This window comes from Pelophylax lessonae (genome assembly GCF_965119305.1).
Source record: "Pelophylax lessonae genome assembly, chromosome: 9".
Taxonomy (NCBI): domain Eukaryota; kingdom Metazoa; phylum Chordata; class Amphibia; order Anura; family Ranidae; genus Pelophylax; species Pelophylax lessonae.
In genome coordinates, this window is record NC_138776.1 from 258,132,324 (window position 1) to 258,158,428 (window position 26,105).

General features: G+C 46.5%; 1 protein-coding gene across 1 annotated transcript in view; it reads right to left on the minus strand.

Moving 5' to 3' along the window:
• Positions 1–26,105, minus strand: part of LOC309564405 (uncharacterized protein) — a 338,567-nt gene that overhangs the window by 124,890 nt on the left and 187,572 nt on the right. Inside the window, 3 exon segments of the mRNA XM_082269033.1 lie at positions 4,771–4,920; positions 23,460–23,606; positions 23,720–23,869. Of these exon segments, the coding sequence (XP_082125159.1) occupies positions 4,771–4,920; positions 23,460–23,606; positions 23,720–23,869 (447 nt within the window).

The window sequence follows — 26,105 nt, forward strand, 5'->3', positions numbered from 1 at the left end:
AAACTGAAATAACCTTCGGTCTAGCCTCCAGCATAGGGATCAAGACTACCCTATCTGGAAAAAAGTTAGGAAGGGCTCCTGTGCCCCTAAGGCTCAGATTTCAGAGACTCTCTTCGCCGATGTAATGGCTACCAGGAAAACAGTCACTAATGTCAACTCCTTGATGGTAAGAGTTTCATCTGTGTCACGAATACGTTGTGATAGAAAGTCCAGAACTAAGGGGAGATTCCACTTAGGAAACCTTGGCTTCTTCTGGGGCCTGAGTCTCATTGCCCCTTTGAAAAATTGTTGGACTAGAGTATGGGTAGCCCAAGAAATACCGGTAAAGGCTGAAATAGCCAAAACCTGGACTCTCAGAGAACTCACTGATAGAGGAAGGTCTAAACCAGACTACAGAAAGCTTAACACATCCTGGATCCTGATGGATGCATGAGGGTTGGACCTAGGGATGTAACGATATTGAAGATATCGCGATATCGTATCGTCGTGGTCGTCTCGATATCGTCGTGGTCGTGTCTCGATATCGTTGTGGTTGGGTTACAATATTTAAAGGACAGGTGTCTGTCAAAAAGCAAGAGGAATAAACACAGTCCCGCGGAACAAATCATTGTTAACTACATAGACCAGAGTTTAAGGATTTTTTTTACTGTTTTTTTTTTTCTTGCAATGTAGATATTTTGATCTTTCTAATGAAAAACGTGAACATAAGCTAAATGATAGGTCAGTGTTTTTTTTAAAGGCTTTTTGACTGACTATTTTATTTAAGTTTAAGTTATGTTCCTAAATACCAGTTTTAAAAGGCTGCCTTTATTTGCCTTGCACATTTAAACCTGACTTAACTTGATCTTTGTTTGCACTTAAAGGGAATTGCCTATTGTTTGTTTACAATTGTTCTAGCTGCTTCTTAACTTGAACATTGCACAGAAGAATCAGTTATGCAACCAAATATTACTATACAGAATATTGATGTTTCTGACTACAACTTGCACTTTAAAAGCACTATGTGATCAGTGTTTTATGTTGTCATGGATCCATAAATACAACAATAAATTGCCTGTTGACTGGCAAAAGCAGAATAAATGTCGGTGTTTTTTCACTATTATCATCACAAACACTATCATGAGCTATTTAACAATACCATGAGCTTTTCCACAATATCGCAATAAATATCGTACCGTGAGGTCAATATCGAAATTGTATCGTACCGTGAGATTTTGATATCGTTACATCCCTAGTTGGACCTAGTGGCCAGATGCGAGGAAAATCTTGACCAAATTCTCTCATACACTTTATTGTTTGAACTCCGTCTGGCACTCAAAAGTGTAGCGATGGCCTCTTCAGGGCACCCTAAGGCCTGTAGCCTTCCCCTCTCAACAGCCAAACCTTCAGATGCAGCCAGGCTGGACAAGGATGCAATATGGTGCCTTGAGATAGTAGATCTTGCCTGAAAGGCAGCGGGATCGGCTCCTGAACGCTGAGGAGTGTTAGAAGAGGGAACCAGGGCCTGTTGGGCCAAAATGGAATCACCGCCACTACTTCCTCTGCTTCCAACCTGAGTCTCCGGAGAAACTGTAGGATTGTGGGAACTGGAGGAAAGGCATATGCCCTGTTGAACCTCCAAAGATCCGTGAGATCGTCTACCCCTAGAGCTTGAGGATCTCTGAACCTCGCATAGTATTTCCTCAACTTGCGGTTGCGAGGAGAGGCAAAAAGGTCTACCTCTCGGGAGAACCCCAGGCTCAGGATCCACTCGAAGACCTCTTCGTGGAGATACCACTCGTTGTTGTCCAACTGCACACGAGATAGGAAGTCGGCTTGGACATTTTGGATTCCTGAAACGTATACTGCCGACAGGTCGGACAAGTTCTTTTGAGCCCAGACCATAATTGGCTCCACCTCTCGCAGCAAGGACCAACTGCGTGTCCCTCCTTGCTTCCGTATGTAGGCGACTGCCGAGGTGTTGTCCAGTCTTAGCATCACTGGAAGACCTTTTGTCAAGTGAGGGAACGCCTTCAAAGCTTGAAGGGCCGCCCGTAGCTCTAGAATGTTGGACACTATCCCCTATGAGGGGAAGTTCCATTTGCCCTGAGCCAATTCCGAGAGGCAATTGGCCCCCCAACCTGTGCTGCTGGCATCTGACGTTTTCACAATCCACAAGGTCGGCACAAGAGAATGGCAGCACAGGAGATGTTCGTGCTGCAGCCACCATGGAAGACTTTCTCTCATGGCTGGGGTCAGGAAGATGGTCTGATCCAGATGCAAGGTGTCCCATCGATGAAGAAAGCCTTTTTGGAATGGCCTCATTCTCCATAGGGCCCACTTTACCATGGGAGCTACAGCTACCATGGTCCCGATAATCCTCAGGCACTGACGCGCCTGGAGGTGAGGCGATGAGAGGGCACGGAGAATCCTGTCCCTGACCACTGTGATTTTCTCCTCCGGTAGGGAAACTGTCGCTGTCAGTGTATTGAACAAGGCCCAGAGGTACACGAGGGACTGGGTGGGAATTAGATGACTTTTCTCCAGATTTAGCAGCCACCCAAACATCTGAAGGGTGGACACCACTTGGTCCAGGTGCACCAACAGCTGAGATCTGTCTTGGGACAAGAGGAACAGGTCGTACAAGTAATGATGTAAATGAATACCCTTTGTTCTCAATAGAGCCACCACAGCCAGCAAAACTTTCGAGAAGGTTCATGGAGAAGTGGAGAGCCCGAAGGGGAGGCAAGTGAACTGAAGGTGTAATTGTTTGACGGAAAACCGGAGGTATTTCTGGAAATCTTCTGCAACAGGGACATGGAAGTAGGCGTCCTTTAAGTCTATAGACACCATCCAGTCTGCAGGTTGGACCGCCTGCAAACCGGCGGCCGGTCAGGAAGTACGCTCCGACCAGCCCCGAAGCCCTAGCCACCAGGGAACAACAGAAGAAAAGGTAAGAATACACAAAAACGGCTGCAAATAATAACTTAAGCTGCCATGGAGTAAACAAATATGACAGGCAAGGGGTACTCACTGACCACCAACAAACCGCTAGTCACCAGGGATGGATGAACATACAGCACACACCGGACTTCATAATTCTTTAAGGGGGGCAGGCCACCCGCAGCAGCTGGGCTTTTTGGCCAAGGTGCACGTCAGGAGAGTCTTCACCCCTGCTCCATACCCCGCAACAGCTGGGGCTTATTGGAGGAACTCAATACCCGAATGGCAGAGACATCCATCTCCTGGAATCCATCTTCAGGTAGGATACAGGTAAACCGTTAGGAGGACAAAAAAGGAACATGTGTGCTGAACAGGTGCAAATATTTATGGGAGTGATGTCCTATGGGTAGGTTTGGAGGCGGGGCCAAACCCGATACGTATGCTGCCATGGAGTCTGTCAGGAAATATGTATTTTTTACATTTAGGCAAGTTTAAGAATGTGACCTGATATCAGGCTCTTGCAGTACCTTTGCATAAGAGCCGGGGGAGGGACAAGACCGATAGGTGTTACTAACCTGAAGCAGAGATAAACCAGGTCTACTCCCCATTTCCTCAAAACCATGGAAGCCAGGGACCCACTCCCTAGGGGCAGATGATAACATAAGCCTGGACTTACAGGAGCAAAGAAGCAGCACCACGTCATTCAGCACGCACCCACCCCATTGAAGGGGCACAAGGAGGACAAGAGGACCCATCAGGACATATGACTAGATTTAGGACCCACAGAAGAATGAAACATATACTAATTTAAACACGTGGAAAAAAAAAAGAGAGGGGGGTCGAAAAATATTAGGTCCTCAAATAAGGTGCGGGAAATGAAGATGGGGCAGACAACAAAGGCTGCACTTCACACGTAGTAGTAGGACTATTAAAACAAGAGACTACATAGAAGAATGCCATCTCACAAATTCAGAAATATTTCTGCGCTCCACACATCGAGTCCACCTACCTGATGATGGTGAGGGATGGTGTGATCTTCATGTGTGGAATCCCGGGAATACAGAGGGCAACCCCTTTCCATAAACTGCTGAGCTCCACTCATCATCTCTTCTTCTTCCTCTTTAATCTCAGCTTTGATGTCTTTTAGTTCTTTACCCTAAACCCCAAAGATGATAGAACACATTTGTTAAATGTGATTACATAGAAGAAAGTTCTCATAGCTTAGAATTCTTTTTGAGTTCTGGTTGCTCAGTCCCATCTACCTGATGATGGTGAGGGATGGTGTGACCTTCCTGTGTGGAATCCCGGGAATACAGAGGACGGGGACATCTCTCTGGTGGGTTCCCATTACTGGATCCATCTGTAGGAAACACACACACTGACTGAATACATTGTTTCTATGTGTTTATCAGATGATGGGGGATCTAGGTGGATCCTCCGTACTGCTCTCTCCTTTACAGTAAAGTCTCCTCTTACCCGGATGGCTGATTCTCCATCATGATGTCCTTGTAGAAATCACATGACCTGATGTGAATGTCTACATATCCCCAATCATTATAATATATTCTTAAACAGTTTATTTATTTAGTGTTCATTACTCACCTGTGCTCATATCTAGAAAAAGTGCCTCTTCTTTAGTTGTCACCATCATCTCAACTTCCTTTGTAGACTCCTGATAACCCATCACAGTCTTCTCCTCTTCTTCCTCTTTAACCTCATTTTTTACATACATCTGTTCTTTATGCTAAAAATTAAAAAAAAGAAGAAAAATTGTGATGACAAATGGCTCAAAGAAGAGTATATTATTCCATTCAGCCTGGAGTCACTTTTTGTGTTCTTCCCATCTACCTGATGATGGTGAGGGATGGTGTGATCTTCCTGTGTGGAATCCCGGGAATACAGAGGACAACCCTCCTCCATAGACTGCTGACCTCCACTTATCAACGTCTCTTCTTCTTCCTCTTTAATCTCAGCTTTGATGTCTTTCAGTTCTTCACCCTAAACCCCAAAGATGACAGAATTTATTTGTAAGAAGGATCAAGAGATTACACATAAGAATGTAGTCTCATAGCTTAGAATTATTTTTCAGTTTTAGTTGCTCAGTCCCACCTACCTGATGATGGTGAGGGATGGTGTGATCTTCCTGTGAGGAATCCCGGGAATACAGAGGACAGGGACATCTCTCTGGTGGGTTCCCATTACTGGATCCATCTGTAGGAAACACACACACTGACTGAATACATTGTTTCTATGTGTTTATCAGATGATGGGGGATCTAGGTGGATCCTCCGTACTGCTCTCTCCTTTACAATAAAGTCTCCTCTTACCCGGTGATGTGAGGGGCGGCTGATTCTCCATCATGACGTCCTTGTAGAGATCCTTGTGTCCTTCTAAATACTCCCACTCCTCCATGGAGAAATAGACAGTGACATCCTGACACCTTATAGGAACCTGACACACACAATGATACAGTCACCATCCAGACACATCCCTTGTCTGTTACTGGATAATGTCCCAGAATTCCCACCACTGCTCACCTCTCCTGAGGTGATCTTCTTGGTGACTTCTACAGTCTTCTTGTCATTATTTCTCCTGTTTCAGGAAGTGAGGTGAAGGCACTCTGAAACTTAAATGGTCACAAGACTTCATCAGATGAACAGTCTACTTTGAAAAAGCAACAATATTGTCAGGTGACCTCCCAGAATCCTCCTCACCTCTCCGGTCAGGTCTGTGTTCTATTAATAGAGATAAGAGTGATGTCATGTGACCTCCCAGAACCCTCCTCACCTCTCTGGTCAGCTCTGTGTTTATTAACCACTTCTGGACCGGAAGATTTTCCCCCTAAATGACCCGGCCATATTTTGCGATGCGGCACTGCGTTAATTTAACGGACAATTGCGCGGTCGTGCAACGCTGTACCCAAATAAAATTCATGTCCTTTTTTCAAATAGAGCTTTCTTTTGGTGGTATTTGATCATCGGTGCGGTTTTTATTTTTTGCACTATAAACAAAAGAAGAGTGACAATTCTAAAAATAAAAAAAAATAAAAAAATATTTTTCACATTCTGCTATATGACATTCTCAAAAAAAAAAATGAAAAATCAAAGTTTTTTAACATTTTAGGCTAATTTGTTTTCTGATACATATTTTTGTAACAATAAGCGTATTTTGATTGGTTTGCGCAAAAGTTATCACGTCTACTACCTACGGGAAAGATTTATGTCATTTTTATTGTTTTTTTTTTTTAAACTAGTAATGGTGATGATTTTTAGAGGGACTGCGACATTTCGGCGGACAGATCGGACCCCTAACTGACAGGTTTGACACTTTTGGGGGGACCAGTGACATTACTACAGAAATCAGTGTTAAAAATATGCACTGTTACTGTAATAATGACACTGGCAGGGAAGGGGTTAACCCAGGGGAGATCAAAGGGTTGGATGTGAGCCTAGGGGGAGTTTTCTAACTGTGAGGGGGATGGGCTTGTGGAATCAACACAGAGACCTGTGTTCCTAAATAGGAGGAACACAGGAGCGCTGTATTGATTCCTGAGAGAATGGTCTGCTGTGTATCCCATGGATCAGCTTCCCCGCTGGCGAGGGATTCTTTGTTTTCTTAAAACATTTTATATACTTCATAAAAAAAAAAATATATATATATATATATATATATATATATATATATATATATATATATATATATTGTTTTAATGTTATTATAACGTTAGTGTGAAGTTCTATTTACGGAGACATTATACGTCCAAATAGTTGAATATATGGTTTTATACAGTATATTGATTATATTTTTGCATTGATCATATACAGTATACTGTATGTATGCAGTCATATGTGTATATCATCTGCTGGAGACAAAGGACGTCACAGTGACTATGGAGGAAGAGGACGGACATAACGGGGGGGGATTACTGGGTGTAAATATAAAATAATATCTTATTACCTCCTCTGCTGCCAGTTCCAGCACTGTCTCCTCTCTACTTCCTCCCAACTCACCTCTGACCCGGAAATTCATTTTTAGAACCCTACATCACTTCCTGTCGGTATATCACTTCCTATATAAATCTGACATAACTTCCTCTCCAATTGTGGTGTTCCGTGAAAAAACCATACCCGTGAAAATTCCCTACCCTCGTCACTTCCGGTGTAACGTGAGAATTACCTACCCCGTGAGAAAAACCTACCCTTGTCACTTCCGGCCAGGAACAGCTGAGCAGCGCAGCAGTGCGCATGCTCCCAGCCCCGGATACGTAATGAAAGAGCTGAGGACCTGACTAGTGCGCATGCGCACTAGTAGGAAATGATCACGGTGTCCGTGAAAAAAACCTACCCACGCCACGCTTACATTAAAACAAGTGTGCTTCAATATAAGTCATCTCCGCTCCTGTCCCTGTCACTCCCGTGATCATGGCTAGTAAATATAAAAGCGGGTCTCGGCTCCGTGATTTATGTTCTCATACACCCGCCGCCGCTTTTATATTTAGTATCCGAGATGAGGGAAGTGACAGGGATAGCAGACGAGATCACTCGTATTGCAGCACAGCTATTTTAATGTAAACGCCGCATTAGACACAGTGCCGTGCAACCGGAAGTGACGAGGGTAGGTTTTTCTCACGGGTAGGTAATTCTCACGGAACACCGGTGTTCCGTGAAAAAACCATACCCGTAAAAAATCCATTCCCTCGTCACTTCCGGTGCACCTACGTTAGCACCTATGTCATTGAAAAGCTGAGGAGCTTACTAGTGCGCATGCTCAGAGGGTATGGAATTATCACGGTAGTGTAACGTTACACCGACTCAGCTGTTGCGGCGGTTACATTAAAACAGCTCGGCTGCAATATGAGTCATCTCCGCTCCTATCCCTGTCACTTCCTTGATTCGGCTACTAAATATGAAAGCGGCGGCGTGTGTATGAAAATATAAATCACGGAGCCGAGATCTCCGTTGTTTAGATTTCATACACCCGCCGCCGCTTTTATATTTACTAGCCGAGATCAGGGAAGTGACAGGGATAGGAGCGGAGATGACTCATATTGCAGCCGAGCTGTTTTAATGTAACCGCCGCAACAGCTGATGCGGTGTAACGTTACATGCACTACCGTGAAAATTTCATACCCTCCAAGCATGCGCACTTGTCAGCTCCTCAGCTGTTCAATGACGTATCCGGGGCTGTGAGCATGCGCACTGCTACGCTGCTCAGCTGTTCCTGACAGGAAGTGACGCGGGTATGGAATTTTCATGAGGTATGGTTTTCTAACGTTACACCGGTGCACCTACATCATTGAACAGCTGAGGAGCTTAGCATTGCGCATGCTCGGAGGGTAGGGAATTTTCACGGTAATGTGTTGTAACGTTACACCGCCTCAGCTGTTGCGGCGGTTACATTACAATATCTCCGCTGCAACATGAATCATCTCCGCTCCTACCCCTGTCACTTCCCTGATCTCGGCTACTAAATGTAAAAGCGGCGGTGGTTCTATGAAAATATAAACAAAGAGCCGAGATCTCCGTGATTTATATTTTATAGACCCGCCGCTTTTACATTTAGTAGCCGAGATCAGGGAAGTGACAGGGGTAGGAGCGGAGATGATTCATGTTGCAGCGGAGATGTGGTAATGTAACCGCGACAACAGCTGAGGCGGTGTAACGTTACAACACACTACCGTGAAAATTCCCTACCCTCCGAGCATGCACAATGCTAAGCTCCTCAGCTGTTCAATGACGTATCCGGAGCTGTGAGCATGCACACTGCTAAACTGCTCAGCTCTTCCATTACGTATATGACAGGAAGTGACGAGGGTTGGAGGATTTTCACAAGGTATGGTTTTTTAACGTTACAGTGGTATCACTTCCCTAGTTTCTTTGACCACTTTCTTCCAATCTCCATGTCCTACCATGGATCGTCTTTTTGAGGTGGAATGCAGGGGAACACTGTAGAGCAGTACTGCCTTGTTCCTCTTTGTTCCTCTTTTACCCCCCAAAATGTCATGTTTTCAAGATTTCCTTCACCTTGCAAAGGTGCTCTACAGTATATTCATGTCAATGACGTGGTATTTTTGACAGTTATAATATCAAAGGGAAAATCCAAAGAACATGGCCTGTTAGGGGTACCTGAGGACTGAGGTTGGAAACTACTGCTATAGAGTGATTATTAACCAGAGGCTCTGGATGGACAGTTGGATAAATTGCTCTATATTTAGGATGTATCTGCTCTATAAACCAGAGGCTCTGGATGGACAGTTGGATAAATTGTTCTATATTTAGGATGAATCCGGTCTATAAACCAGAGGCTCTGGATGGACAGTTGGATAAATGGCTCTATATTTAGGATGTATCCGGTCTATAAACCAGAGGCTCTGGATGGACAGTTGGATAAATGGTTCTATATTTAGGATGTATCCGGTCTATAAACCAGAGGCTCTGGATGGACAGTTGGATAAATGGTTCTATATTTAGGATGTATCCGGTCTATAAATCAGAGGCTCTGGATGGACAGTTGGATAAATGGTTCTATATTTAGGATGTATCTGGTCTATAAATCAGAGGCTCTGGATGGACAGTTGGATAAATGGTTCTATATTTAGGATGTATCCGGTCTATAAGCCAGAGGTTCTGGATGGACAGTTGGATAAATGGCTCTATATTTAGGATGTATCTGATCTATAAACCAGAGGCTCTTGTCAGTTCCTTTGGTGCAGAGACTGATGTAACAAGCTCAGTGATCTCTGTACAGCACTGCGGTATATGTCAGAGCTATACAAATGTATAATAATAATAGTGTGTGTCTGTGGTGAGGTCTCTGGTGAATCTCTGTGGAGAGCTGAATCTGCCCAGTGATTGGTATTCTACGCTGCGATTGGTTGGTCTGGAGGGAGTGCAGCCAATGACAGTGGAGGAGTGAAGTGGGAACTCTGAGGTGATGATGTGAGGTGTCCGACTCTCCTCGGCTCTTCTATGACTGAATTCTCCATTTTGTTTTACATCGGTGACAGAAGTGATGGAGGAATGGGTTCTGTTTTCTGTCACAGGAAATGTGGTAAAGGTAAAATAATATCAGAGTCACATTTTATATCCCTCTATATGTATATGTAGTGTCTGCTGGAGATAAAAGACGTCACAGTGACTATGGAGGATGAGGACGAGGACGGACATGACGGGTGGGGTTACTGCTCATACTACTAATTTACTCTCTTTCTTTTACATTTCTTCGGTTATTGAAGCAGTTATATTATCAGGACCGCCTGATGTGAGGCACAGAGACCGGTCTCAGTTGACACTTCCGATATTTGGATGCTATTGGTGATCACCAATTTATTATATTGTTATTTGATATGTATTGCCATATGATATTGTTTATGGTTTTTCTTTGAAGCCTAGATGCTGAATTTATTCAAATTGCATCTTGATATCGCTAATTTTCTGATGATGATTGTTTAAGTATGTATTTCCGTATGCTGCTTTAAAACTGCAATAAAAATTATTGGAATAAACATACTACTAATTTACTGTATATTCTATATTTATAATTTTCACCTAGGGTGCTGCGATTTCTATCCCCAGGAATGAATGTACTCAGGATATGCAGCTTCTATCATACTTACGCTGCAATGCAGAAAAGTCCTCATTGTGTGTCCTCAATAATAACCAAACCCTGGTAGAGATATTGCTTTATTATCAGCTTTTACATCCCCAACACACATTGTTCTCTCAGCAGAGTCCACATCACTAAACACTCTCTGCACTCGCCCTCTATTATACCTCTTTTCCCAATATATGTACTACAGTCTCTAGGAGCTCCAGCCCATCCGCAAAGTAGGGTTGATATATAACTTCACCTTGTTCATCTAAAGGAAGTATGAGTTTTTTTCAGATTCATACTTACCTAGGTGTATCCTGCATCAGTCCCCCCGCCCGCTCTAAGACTGAGAACCAAGCTATCAAACACCGCAGATCGCTCAGTTCTTAGTGCTCCCTGAGCAGAGAGCTGGTGACTTTTAGTCACCGCTCTCTGCTCTGCCAAACCATGCTCACTGGGCTGAGGAGGGGAAGGGAGCAACTGGTTCAGGCTCTCAGTGGGTCGCTGAGAAGCTGAACTGGATGCCGATCCAGGCATGTGTGCGGATCCCGACCAAATGGTTGCAAGCCTGGACCAGCTCTGTGATGACAGCCGGGTTCAGCCCCGCTGTCTGCTGAAAACAGGTCACAGCAGTGCAGAATGAACAAGCTTTGGCTTTACTTCTCGTTTAGGCTTTAAAGCGAAATTCCAGCCATTTTTGTGTTTATTAAAAGTCAGCAGCTACAAAGTGTAGCTGCTGACTTTTAATAAACACATACTCACCTGTCCCACAGTCAATCGCTGTGGCCGGCGGCTGCCTCGGTTCTCTCCCTTTTCTCCCCGCGGCACCGGCATCACTAGTGTGGGTACCCAGCTGTGACAACTTGCAGCTTCACTACATTTTCCGACAGCTCTCTTCCACACTACATTCTCCGACAGCTCTCCTCCCACCATCCACACGACATTCCCTGACAGCTCTCCTCCACCATCCACACTACTTTCCATGACAGCTCTCCTCCACCATCCACACTACATTCTCCGACAGCTCTCCTCCACCATCCACACTACATTCTCCGACAGCTCTCCTCCACCGTCCACACTACATTCTCCGACAGCTCTCCCTCCCACCATCCACACTACATTCTCCCACAGCTCTCTCCCACCATCCACACTACATTCTCCGCCAGCTCTCCTCCACCATCCACACTACATTCTCCAACAGCTCTCCCCCCACCATCCACACTATATTCTCCGACAGTTCTCCCCCCACCATCCACACTACATTCTCCAACAGCTCTCCTCCACCATCCACACTACATTCTCCAACAGCTCTCCCCCCACCATCCACACTATATTCTCCGACAGTTCTCCCCCCACCATCCACACTACATTCTCCGACAGCTCTCCTCCACCATCCACACTACATTCCCTGACAGCTCTCCTCCACCATCCTTACTACATTCTCTGAAAGCTCTCACCCCCACCGTCCACACTACATTGTCCGACAGCTCTCCCCCCACCATCCACACTACATTCTCCGACAGCTCTCCCCCCACCATCCATACTATATTCTCCGACAGTTCTCCCCCCACCATCCAGACTACATTCTCCGATCAGCTCTCCTCCACCATCCACACTACATTCCCTGACAGCTCTCCTCCACCATTCTTACTACATTCTCCGAAAGCTCTCACCCCACCGTCCACACTACATTCTCCGATAGCTCTCCCCCCACCATCCACAATACATTCTCCGACTGCTCTCCTTCCACACTACATTCTCCGACAGCTCTGCCCCCACTGTCCACACTACATTCTCCGACTGGTCTCCTCCCACCGTCCACACTGCATTTTCCCCGACAGCTCTCCTCCCACCATCCACACTACATTCTCCGACAGCTCTCCTTCCACCATCCACACTACATTCTCCGACAGCTCTCCTCCCACCATCCACACTACATTCTCCGACAGCTCTCCTCCACCATCCAAACTACATTCTCCGACAGCTCTCCTCCACCATCCACACTACATTCTCCGACAGCTCTCCTCCACCATCCAAACTACATTCTCCGACAGCACTCCTCCACCATTCACACTAGATTCTCTGACAGCTCTCCTCCACTATCCACACTATATTCTCCAACAGCTCTCCTCCCACCATCCTTACTACATTCTCCGAAAGCTCTCACCCCACCGTCCACACTACATTGTCCGACAGCTCTCCCCCCACCATCCACACTACATTCTCCGACTGCTCTCCTTCCACACTACATTCTCCGACAGCTCTCCCCCCACTGTCCACACTACATTCTCCGACAGGTCTCCTCCCACGTCCACACGGCATTCTCCGACAGCTCTCCTCCCACCATCCACACTACATTCTCCGACAGCTCTCCTCCCACCATCCACACTACATTCTCTGACAGCTCTCCTCCACCATCCACACTACATTCTCCGACAGCTCTCCTCCCACCATCCACACTACATTCTCCGACAGCTCTCCTCCACCATCCAATCTACATTCTCCGACAGCTCTCCTCCACCATCCACACTACATTCTCCGACAGCTCTCCTCCACCATCCAAACTACATTCTCCGACAGCACTCCTCCACCATTCACACTAGATTCTCCGACAGCTCTCCTCCACTATCCACACTATATTCTCCAACAGCTCTCCTCCCACCATCCTTACTACATTCTCCGAAAGCTCTCACCCCACCGTCCACACTACATTCTCCGTCAGCTCTCCTCCACCATCCACACTACATTCTCTGACAGCTCTTCTCCACCATCCAAACTTTATTTTCCGACACCTTCCTCCACCATCCACACTGCGATATCCAGCAGCCCGCTTCGCCCAAACCATACACACCATTATTCATGTATTATTTTTATATTATGAAGCTCAGAGAAGACTTTGCTATAAATGTAATATCACTTTTTTCCAGGATGCGCCCCTTTTTAAACTAAACATTTTCTTCCTACAGTTGTTCTATAAACTAAACCTTTCCACCAGTAAAACCATCTTACATTTGTCAAAAGAATCGGCCAAGGCTTTTCCTCTGAAGTCTAAATAGATATCCTTTTAGCTGTAAAACATTTTCCACAGTGTGAATGCATGGAGGACGCTGTGTCGTCTCTGATGTATAACAAGGATTTCTTCCTGGTTGAAACATTTCCCACACGCAGTACATAAAAAAAAAAAGAATGCTCACGCGAGTGAATTCTCAGGTGTTCATTTCTGTGTGAAAGATTTTCCACACTCTGAACATGTACAAAAACACTCATCCTTTTGAATTATTAGGTGTCCAACAAGGTCTTCTTAATGAGTGCAAGATTTTCTGCACTCTGGACATGAATACAGATGCTCATTCTTGTGAATTTTCTGATTTTTCCTTTTCAACACTCTCAACGTGAATAAGAATGTTGACCTAAGGGCGGAGCCAACGGCCGGCATGTGTGGACGTGCTGAGTGAGAGCTCCGTCTGACTGCCTAACATCCTCTCTTAATCCTGCCCGCAAACTCCACTTTTTGTGCTGCTGGCTGCTCGGGGGGATCCCTGGACCTGGTGGAGATACTTGTGGCATGGTGAAATACGGAAAAGCGGCCCCGGTGCCGCCGGGGGACAGGCTGGCTCACTTTGCCTGGGGAGCCCAAGATGGCGCCGGCCATCCGGCGGAGGAGGTGCCGCGGGAGCGGGACGCTGCGGACATTGTTGGGGATATCTGGGATGATCCAGTGGCTCCGGTGCCCGCTCCTATGCCACCTAGGAAGGGACCGAGGCAGAGGGGGAGATCGCTGGACAGGCCTGTGAGACCGGTGAGTTCTGACGCTTCTGGGCCTCATCCCTCGGCCCCTGGGGAGCCATCTCTGTCCCAGATAATGGAGGCCATACAATTTTGCCGATCCTCCCTTACTGAACACATAGATGGGCTTAAAATTGAGTTCTCCTTTCTGAAACAAGATCTGGCCAAGGTGAAGGACAGGACACAGGCGGCAGAGAGGAGGATTCAGGATGTGGAAGCTGTGATCCGGCCTATGGAGACGACGGTGCAGGTGTCTAAACAGATTGTTGCTGAACACACGCTTAAACTGGCTGATATGGAGGATCGTATGCGCCGCAATAACCTCAGGTTTGTGGGCTTTCCTGAGGGTGCGGAAGCCAGGCAGCCGGAGGACTTTCTGGAGGGTTGGTTGAAAGCCAATATGGATGCTGCCACCTTTACTAGGCTGTTTGCTATTGAGCGGGCCCATAGGATCCCAACCAAGGCGCCTCCGAGAGGGGCCATTCCTCGCCCTTTAATCACGAAGCTGGTTCATTTTAGGGATAGGGAGAACATTCTGCGAATGGCTCGTACGGGCCCTGCACTGGAATATAATGGCTATCGTATTTCAATTTATCCTCTTTTTTGTTGGTTCGGGGACTGAGAGACTGTATGAAGTCCTTGTGACTGGGGGAGGGGGGTATGGTTCCATACATTTTGCACTTCTAAGGAAGGGACTCTGGTGTTTTCTACGGTTTTTGTGTTTTGGGATGAAGCACTTGGCGGGTTGGGGCTGGGTGCAGGGAGGGGGGTGGTGTGGGAGGTGGGCTGGGTTTTGTTTTTTTTCATTTCAGGTGACTGGGGGAACTCTACTGGAGCTGAGACATGTTGAGGGGCCTGTATTTTGCTATGCTGCCATGTTGGGGTCTTGTCTGGTAATCGGAGACGGAGGGGGGGATCCTGGAGCTAGGGCTGGGTGGGAGGGCCCTGGAAGATGTTGGGGGAGGAGTCTTCTGCTGCCTGTGAACTCATGTGATGGCTGAGCGTCTCAAATTGGTGTCCTGGAATGTCCGGGGCTTGAACTCGAAGTTCAAACGTTCGTTGATTTTTGATTATCTTAAAGCGCATAAGCCACATTTGATTCTGCTGCAGGAGACTCATTTGCAGGGCTCCAGGATCCTCTCCTTAAAAAGAGCACATATTGCCAGTATGTATCATTCAACGTACTCCTCTTATGCTAGAGGGGTCTCCATTTTGGTCACGAAAGCGATGCCTATCGCAGTGCAAACGGTTAAGACAGATGTGTTTGGGAGGTACGTGATCCTGGTCCTTAAGGTGTGCCTAAGGGTACTGACGGCTGTGAACATTTATATACCTCCTCCATTCTCATTGGCCCTAATTGATGACATTTTTATTTTTTTTTTAACAATTCGGTATTGATGACATTTTTAAGGCAACCATGGAAGTGGCAGAGGGACAAGTGTTCATTATGGGGGATTTTAATGCTGTCTCGGATCCTGAGCTGGACAGACTGAGGGTCACGGCCGGTTCTCCGGCTCCTTTGGCGAGGTGGTTGGCCTCTTCTGGCTTTCGGGACGTTTGGAGGCATACTCACCCGCTGGCCAGAGAGTATTCGTGTTATTCAGAGACACATAAATCGTTGTCTCGGGTGGACACTGTCCTCACTGAGGAGACGGGGTTGGGTCTGGTGGACTCGGTGGAATATTTACCTAGAGTCCACTCGGATCACTCGCCCCTGGCTCTCACTCTTCGGGTGGGGTTTAGGGAGGGTGTTCGCCAGTGGAGGATGGAAGCCAGTTGGTTGCAGGAGGAATACATAAAAATTGCTTGTTCCCAAGCCATTGCCAATTACTGGGTGGAGAATGGGGGGTACGGGGAACCTCCGCTTCAGTGGGAGGCCTTTAAAGCTACATTACGGGGGGTTTTCATGACCGTATTGAAAAGTTTTAAGAGACAACTTGCCTCTACCAGGGTGGAAAAGGAGTTGGAAGTTTCCAGGGCTGAGGTGGACTATGTGGGTGCTCCGGGCTCAGATAGGCTGCTTAGTTGGAGGCAGGCGACTAGGGACCTACAGATTTTTCTGACCGACCAGACGACTAAAACAATGATGGCCCAGAGGCGGAGGGTGTTTGAGTTTGGAGACAAGAATGGGCGGCTGTTGGCTTTCCTGGCCCGCTCGGAGCATGCGCCGGTGCATGTGGGATGTGTGCTGAGTGAACAGGGAAGGGAAGTTACGGATCCTGCTGGTATACTGCGGGAATTTACCCGCTATTACAAGGCCCTGTATAAGTCCGGCCTGGTCCATGACCGGGCGGAGCTCGATGACTATCTGCAGGGCATTGAGTTCCTGCAGTTGTCAGAGGAGGATGTGAGTTTCTTGGACAAGGGGCTCACTGTGGGGGAGATTGAGGAGGCCATTGCATCCTTCTCCCCTAGGAAATCCCCTGGTATGGATGGGCTGCCGTCGGAGTGGTATCATGCCTTCAGGGATGAGTTGTCGCCCCGTCTGTTGCGTATGTATGAATCTGCGCGGAAGGGGGGGGGGTTCTACCTCTGTCTATGAGGGAGGCGCTGGTGGTACTTATTCCGAAACTGGGGAAGGATCTACGAGACTGCGGGGCGTATAGACCGATCTCGTTGATTAATGTCGACACCAAAATTTTGGCCAAAGCCCTAGCTATGCGGCTGCAGACGATTATCCTGAAATTGATTAAGGCGGATCAGACGGGCTTTATGCCCGGACGTTGTGCGCAGATGAATGTACGAAGGCTTTTTGTCAATCTTCAGGCACAGCATGATGTTATTGGGGAGAGAGTGGTGGCCTCTTTGGATACTCAAAAAGCCTTAGACTCCGTTGAGTGGCTGTATCTTTTCAGAGTGCTGGAAGCCTATGGTTTTGGCCCTGTCTTTCGATCTTGGGTGCGGTTGTTGTATACGGAACCTCTGATGAGGGTTAGAGTGAATGGGCAGATTTCTGAGCCCTTCCAGATGCACAGGGGGACCAGACAGGGGTGCCCTCTGTCACCCCTGCTGTTCGCCCTGGCTATGGAACCCTTGGCTATAAGATTTCGAGAGAGTGTAGTTTTCCGAGGGTTGAGGGTGGGTCACATGGAGGAGCGAGTTTCCCTATATGCAGACGACATGCTATTGTACCTACAGGATCCGGGACCTTCCTTGAGTTACGCCATTCGTGTGATTCAGGAGGTTGGGGAGTATTCTGGTTTTTGCATCAATTGGGCCAAGTCCTCCCTGTCCCCACTGGACGAGGGGGTTGTGGCCCCGGCTGGGTGCCCGATCCCCTTGACCAGTTCCTTTAAGTACCTGGGGATTGTGTTTCAGCTCCCAATCTCCAGGTTTTTGGAAAATAATCTTGCTCCGATAGTGATGGTCTTTAGGGATAGGGTAGAGCGGTGGCGGTCGCTCCCCCTCTCGCTACTGGGCAGAGTTAACCTTTTTAAAATGATTTTTTTGCCCAAATTTTTGTAGCTCCTATCGAACTCTCCGGTCTATGTTCCCAGAGGGATATTCCGGACGATCGATACTGTCCTTACCACTCTGTTGTGGGGTAATAAAGGGTGGCCTTGTCGGTGCTCAAATGCCCGGTGGCGAGGGGGGGACTGGCTGTGCCGGACTTGCGATCCTACTACTTTGCTGCACAGTTGGTCTTCCTGCATTGGCGGTTTTTTCCGCAGGTGCCCAACGCAAGGGTTGAGGTGGAGGCGGCACTGGCCTCCTCCTTTGAATTGCTGATAAATGTTCTTTACAGGGGGGGGGGGGCTCCTGGACGGGAATTGGGGTCGGTGATGAAGTTACCCGGGAAAATCTTTCAGATTTGTGCTCGGAGGGCTGGGGATGCTCCTCTGATGTCCTCGCCGAATAATCCGTTGTGGTTCAATCCGTCGTTGCGGGAGTTCGCCAGTCTGCAGGATGTTGGGCCAGGTTTGGCCTTAAATATCTGCATCAGCTGTTTTATCAGGGTAGGTTGGTGTCCTTCACGCAAATAAGGGATAGCTTCGGGATCCCTAGGATGTGGCGTTTCCGGTATTTGCAACTCCAGCACGCGGTGCAGTTTGGGGGGGGGAGGTTGTGTTGACTAACCCCTCTCTCGAGACTGTGCTGCTGGATCCGGAGCCATTGAAACGGATCTCTCGGTATTATGGGGTGCTGGGTCCTGGGGGTCCTGGGGACGTGGATAGGGCCAGGGCTAGATGGCTGACTTTTATACCAGACTTGACTGAGGAACGCTGGGAGGAAGTCTTGGAGACTTATCTTGGTACGGTTATCTCGTCCACCGACAAGATGATACAATTGAGATATTTACATCAGACCTACTATACCCTGGTCCGCCTGTTCTCTATGCGTAAGAGGGATTCTGATGTGTGCCACAAATGTTCAGGGGGCAGGGGATCACTCCTGCATATGGTTTGGGACTGCCCTAAGGTGCGGCCCTTGTGGTCTCAGGTCACGAAATTTATAGAGGAGAACTTTGGGCTCCCGAATATATGCTCGCCCCTGGTGTGTCTTCTAGGAGTATTGGAGGTGGAGGGCTTGGACATGGCCACCAGGCTGTTTCTCCGCATCCTTTTCTTCTGTGTGCCGAAATTAATAGCCAGAGGGTGGATCTATACTGAGGTGCTGACTCTAGAGATGTGGATACGAGTGGTGAATGCTGACATTGTGCTGTACAGGATGATGTACGAGGCTAGGGGGTCCCCTAAGAAGTTTAGGAAGGTATGGCACCGCTGGGTGGACTCCACTGCTACCTTGGTGGATACGCCCACTGACTAATTGGGTGGATCTGGGTCTACGGGGGGTGGACTGGGTGTTCTGGCCATTCCCCTGGACTGGGCTTCTTGGGCTAATGCTGGCCCTGCTATGGTTCGAGGATTGCTGCAGGGGGGTTCTCTGGGTGGGTCACCTGAAGGGTAAAGTTGGGGGTTGGGCTGTGATTTGCCCGGCTGGTCGCCTCACATGCTCTTCCTTCGGGGGGGGGGGGGGGGCGGTGGGGTGGCCGGATTCTTGGTTTGGTTCAGGGGGGAGGGGGGTGTGCAGGGTTGTTATTGTTTTTTGGGTAGCATTAAAACTGGGGTCCAGCTGCTCGCATGGTCCGAGGGATATTGCCGCTCATTGTCTGGGGGGTGATTTTTCATTCTCTATGTTATGGATTGAGTAACTGTTTTGCCATATGCCCCTTGAAGGATGTGGAGGGCTGTTTATACTTTTACACTGTATTGTATTGTTTTGGACTGTGTGTCTATGCTTGACTTCAATAAAAATCTTTTTAAAAAAAAAAAAAAAAGAATGTTGACCCAAATAAATTCTTTGGTGGTCAACAAGGCCTTCCTTTTTAAATGAAAATGTTCCCGTCCTCCGAACATGAATAGGGATGCTCACCCATGTAATATCTCTAGTGATCTTTTAGGTTCTCTGTCTTAGAGAGAGATTTTCCCGCACTCTGAACATGAATAGCAATGTTCACCTGTGTGACTTCTCTGGTGTTTTACATGGTTTCTTTTCAGAGTCAAAGATTTTCAATGCTCTAAACATTAATAGGGATGCTTAGCCATATGACCAAACGAGAAGAAGACAAGGAAGCGCACAATCTAATGTAGATAAAAAGTTTAATACACAAATTAATGAAAAAGATTGCGTTCACATGCGGCATTAAGAAGAGAGACCTTGTACCCACCCCTTTGACCACAGGGGGAAGGACATTGACAGGCTGGAGAAATGGGGAGGACTCACTGCCGCACTTAAAGCATAGTGTGACTTCTCTGGTGTTTCACATGTTGTCTTTTCTGAGTGAAAGGTTTCCCACACTCTGAACATGAATAAGGACACTCACCCATGTGAATTATCAGGTGTCTAATAAGATCTTCTTTACAAATGTAAGATTTCCAGCACCCTGCACATGAATAGGGACGGCCTAACAGGTGTTTAACACGATGATCTTCATTGTAGAGAGATTTCCTGCACTAAGAACATGACTAAGGATGCTCACCCGTGTGACTTCTCTGGTGTCTCACAAGGTTTCCTTTTAGAGTGAAAGATTTTCCACAGTCTAAACATAAATAAGGATGCTTACCTGTATGACTTATCTGTTGTCTAACAAGATCTCCAGTCTGATTGAAAGATTTCCCGCACTCTAAACATGAATAGGGACGCTCACCTGTGTGAATTCTTTTGTGTCTAACAAGGGCTCCCTGAAGAGTAAAAGATTTCCCACACTCTGAACATGAATAAGGACGCTTACCGGTGTGAATTCTCTGGTGTCTAAAAAGGTCTTCTTTACAAATGTAAGATTTCCCGCACGCTGAACATCAATAGGGACGGTCACTTGTGTGACTTCTGTGGTGTTTAAGAAGATGATCTTTCTTATTGAAAGATTTCCCACACTCTGAACACGAATAAGGACGCTCACCCGTGTGACTGGTCTGGTGTTCAACAAGGACTCCCAGAAGTGTGAATGATTTCCCACACTATGAACATGAATAAGGGCGCTCACCTGTGTGAATTCTCTGGTGTCTAACAAGAGCTACTTTTTGAGTGAAAGATTTCCCACACTCTGAACATGAATAAGGACGCTCACCCGTGTGACCTGTCTGGTGTTCAACAAGGGCTATTTTTTGAGTGAAAGATTTCCCACACTCTAAACATGAATAAGGACGCTCACCTGTGTGAATTCTCTGGTGTTTCACAAGGTTTCCTTTTAGAGTGAAAGATTTCCCGCACTCTGAACATGAATAAGGACGCTCACCCGTGTGCACTCTCTGGTGTCTAACAAGGTCTCCCTGACGACTGAAAGATTTCCCGCAAACTGAACATGAATAAGGACGCTCACCTGTATGACTTCTCTGGTGTCTCACAAGGTTTCCTTTCAGAGGGAAAGATTTTCCACACTCTAAACATAAATAAGGATGCTCCCCCGTGTGACTTATCTGGTGTCTAACAAGACCTCCTATCTGAGTGAAAGATTTCCCGCACTCTGAACATGAATAGGGGCGCTCACCTGTGTGAATTTTCTGGTGTCTAACAAGGGTTCCTTGAATAGTGAAAGATTTCCCGCACTCTGAACATGAATAAGGACGCTCACCCGTGTGACTTATCTGGTGTTCAACAAGGGCTCCTTTTTGAGTGAAAGATTTCCCGCACTCTGAACACAAATAAGGACGCTCACCTGTGTGAATTCTCTGGTGTCTAATAAGGGCGCCTTTCTGATTGAAAGATTTATCGCACTCAGTACATGAATAAGGACGCTCGCCCGTGTGAATTCTCCGGTGTCTAACAAAGGTTCCTTGTTGGGTGAAAGATTTCCCACACTCTGAACATGAATAAGGACACTCAGCCGTGTGAATTTCCTGGTGTACAATAAGAGCTTCTTTCTGAGTAAAAGATTTCCCACACTCTGAACATGAGAATAGATTGTCACCTCTGGGAACTCCTTCATGGGGTAGTGATTGGTGAGAAGATTCCCCCTGATCAGAGGAATCCATTGATGTCTCCAGACAGGAAGGTCTGTGATGGATATTTTGTGTATTTGGATTTCCTCCTGGAGGATCCTGTGTGATGACATTATCTTCTGACTTACAATCAGCAGATAATAGAAGATGTCTCTCCGAGGAATTCCCGACATCACATCCATCTGTTGGAAAGAAATGGAAAACAAAAAAAAGTAAAACATTTCAATAGATCAGAAATAACTAAGTAAGGTTTTAGCTCTATCTCCGTACGAGTGAAATAAGTGGAAAATTCAGATCTCAAATCTGGGCTCCTGTTCAGCCTCCAAAATCAATCAGAAAAGTGTTCATACTGGAGTCTGTATAGGACCTTTAAATATTAATATTCATTAGTCAGTTACGACTACGACTTCATTAGCCAAAACGCGTTTGTGATTTGTTAGTACATTGGATTGCCTGAATTTGCATGGGTTTCGCGTATGGGTTAGTGCCACCTCATGGCTGGAGGCCAAGTTATTTCACCAGTCCCCACACCAGAAGGATCTAGTCTTATCATCTGCCAGTGACACCTGTCCTGTCACTGACTTCAGAGACCTTTTGAGGGGAATAGCACTGAGCCCTGGTTGTCCTCCACCAGCTCTTCACAACACTTCATTGTACACTTCACCATGTCGGACCCAAAGAGGAAAACCACCATGGGAGGACATCTACACCATGGTTTCAGCCATGCTTCGTTTCAGCCAAGGGTTCTGTTCTGCAGCGGGCCCCAACTTACCCTCAATTACAACTCACCAAGCTACCCCTACAAACAGATCCTCCATCAACGGTCACCACAGTTCCCTCTCATAAATTTGCTGCTTCTCCTTCTTATCAAGCTTCACTTTATACCCTCAAGGGTTTAACAGAATTGTACATTTCATTCCCTAGTTTCAGTGTCTGTTACTTACTTGTGTCGAAAGGTGGAGAAATAACATCCTGTTCAGTCTTCATAATCATCCCAACCTCCTCCGTGGATGGCTGATCACCCCCCACATACGTCTCTACTTCTTCCTCCGTAACCTCAGCTTTTATATTAATCCCTTCTTCACTCTAAACCCCAAAAATAATAGAAAAAAATCTATTAAAGCTGGACTCCAGGCAGATATAAAAAATGCAGTGCATTATTAAATGTGTTTTATTTTTATAAATTTAGGCAATGTAAGTTTAATAATGTGACCTGATATCAGGCTCTTGCAGTACCTTTGCATAAGAGTCGGGGGAGGGACAAGACCGATAGGTGTTACTAACCTGAAGCAGAGATAAACCAGGTCTACTGCCCATTTCCTCAAAACCATGGAAGCCAGGGACCCACCCCCTAGGGGCAGATGATAACATCAGCCTGGACTTACAGGAGCAAAGAAGCAGCACCGCGTCATTCAGCACGCACCCACCCCATTGAAGGGACACAAGGAGGAAGAGGACCCATCAGGACATATGACTAAACTTAAGACCCACAGAAGAACGAAACATATACTAATTTAAACAGGCGGAAAAAAAAATATAAGGGGGGGGGGGGTCAAAAAATATTAGGTCCTCAAATAAGGTGCGGGAAATGAAGATGGGGCAGACAACAAAGGCTGCACTTCACACGTAGTAGTAGGACTATTAAAACAAGAGACTACATAGAAGAATGCCATCTCCCAAATTCAGAAATATTTCTGTGCTCCACACATCGAGTCCACCTACCTGATGGTGAGGGATGGTGTGATCTTCCTGTGTGGAATCCCGGGAATACAGAGGGCAACCCCCTTCCATAAACTGCTGAGCTCCACTCATCATCATGTCTTCTTCTTCCTCTTTAATCTCAGATTTGATGTCTTTCAGTTCTTTACCCTAAACCCCAAAGATGATAGAACACATTTGTTAAATGGAACAAGAGATTACATAGAAGAAAGTTCTCATAGCTTAGAATTATTTTTGAGCTCTGGTTGCTCAGTCACATCTACCTGATGATGGTGAGGGATGGTGTGACCTTCCTGTGTGGAATCCCGGGAATACAGAGGACCGCCCTCCTCCATAGACTGCTGATCTCCACCTATCAATGTCTCTTCTTCTTCCTCTTTAATCTCAGCTTTGATGTCTTTCAGTTCTTCACCCTAAACCCCAAAGATGACAGAATTTATTTGTAAGAAGGAACAAGAGATTACACACAAGAATGTAGTCTCATAGCTTAGAATTATTTTTCAGTTTTAGTTGCTCAGTCCCACCTACCTGATGATGGTGAGGGATGGTGTGATGTTCCTGTGTGGAATCCCGGGAATACAGAGGACAGGGAGATATCTCTGGTGGGTTCCCATTACTGGATCCATCTGTAGGAAACACACACACTGACTGAATACATTGTTTCTATGTGTTTATCAGATGATGGGGGATCTAGGTGGACCCTCCGTACTGCTATCTCCTTTACAATAAAGTCTCCTCTTACCCAGTGATGTGAGGGACGGCTGATCCTCCATCATAACGTCCTTGTAGAGATCCTTGTGTCCTTCTAAATACTCCCACTTCTCCATGGAGAAATAGACTGTGACATCCTGACACACACAATGATACAGTCACCATCCAGACACATCGCTTGTCTGTTACTGGATAATGTCCCAGAATTCCCGGCACCGCTCACCTCTCCTGAGGTGATCTTCTTGGTGACTTCTACAGTCTTCTTGTCATTATTTCTCCTGTTTCAGGAAGTGAGGTGAAGGGCAGGCACTCTGAAACCTAAATGGTCACAAGACTTCATCAGATGAACAGTCTACTTTGCAAAAGCAACAATATTGTCAGCTGACCTCCCAGAATCCTCCTCACTTCTCCGGTGTTCCGTGAGAATTACCTACCCGTGAGAAAAACCTACCCTCGTCACTTCCGGCTGCATGGTACTGTTTGTAATGCGGCGTTTACATTAAAACATCTCGGCTGCAATACGAGTGATCTCCACTCCTACCCCTGTCACTTCCCTCATCTCGGCTAGTAAATATAAAAGTGGCGGCGGGTGGATGAAAAGATAAATCACGGAGCCGCCAGCCGCTTTTATATTTACTAGCCGAGATGAGGGAAGTCACAGGGACAGGAGCGGAGTTGACTCATATTGCAGCCGAGATGTTTTAATGTAAGCGCGGCGTGGGTAGGTTTTTTTCACGGAACAGTGATAATTTCATACTAGTGCGCCTGCGCACTAGTCAGCTCCTCAGCTGATCCATTACGTATCCGGGGCTGTGAGCATGCGCACTGCTGCGCTGCTCAGCTGTTCCTGGCCGGAAGTGACGAGGGTAGGTTTTTCTCACGGGGTAGGTAATTCTCACGTTACACCGGTTAGGTCTGTGTTTTATTAATAGGGATAAGAGTGATGTCATGTGACCTCTCAGAATCCTCCTCACCTCTCTGGTCGGATCTATGATGTCATGTGACCTCCCAGAATCCCCCTCACCTCTCCGGTCAGCTCTGCCTTTTATTAACCACTTCTGGACTGGAAGATTTCCCCCCTTAATGACCCGGCCATATTTTGCGATTCGGCACTGCGTTAATTTAACGGACAATTGCGCGGTCGTGCAACGCTGTACCCAAATAAAATTGATGTCCTTTTTTCCCCACAAATAGAGCTTTCTTTTGGTGGTATTTGATCACCGATGCGGTTTTTATTTTTTGCACTATAAACAAAAAAAGAGCAACAATTCTGAAAAAAAATATATATTTTTCACATTCTGCTATATGACATTCTCAAAAAAATCAAAGTTTTTTAACATGTTAGGCCAATTTGTTTTCTGCTACATATTTTTGTAGCAATAAGCGTATTTTGATTGGTTTGCGCAAAAGTTATCGCGTCTACTAACTACGGGAAAGATTTATGTAATTTTTATTGGGGTTTTTTTTTTTAATAGTAATGGTGGTGATCTGCGATTTTTAGAGGGACTGCGACATTGCGGCGGACAGATCGGACCCCTAACTGACACTTTTGGGGGGACCAGTGACATTACTACAGTAATCAGTGTTAAAAATATGCACTATTGCTGTAATAATGATACTGGCAGGGAAGGGGTTAATCCAGGGGAGATCAAAGGGTTAGGTGTGAGCCCAGGGGGAGTTTTCTAACTGTGAGGGGGATGGGCTTGTGGAATCAACACAGAGACCTGTGTTCCTAAATAGGAGGAACATAGGAGCTCTGTATTGATTCCTGAGAGAATGGTCTGCTGTGTTTACAACAGCAGACTGCCGTTACCTATTCACGGGGAGCGGTCGCGTGTGTCCGGGGGCAATCGCGGCTGCCGGCTCCATGGATCAGCTTCCCCGCTGGCGAGGGATTCTTTTTTTTCTCAAAACATTTTATATACTTCATGAAAAAAT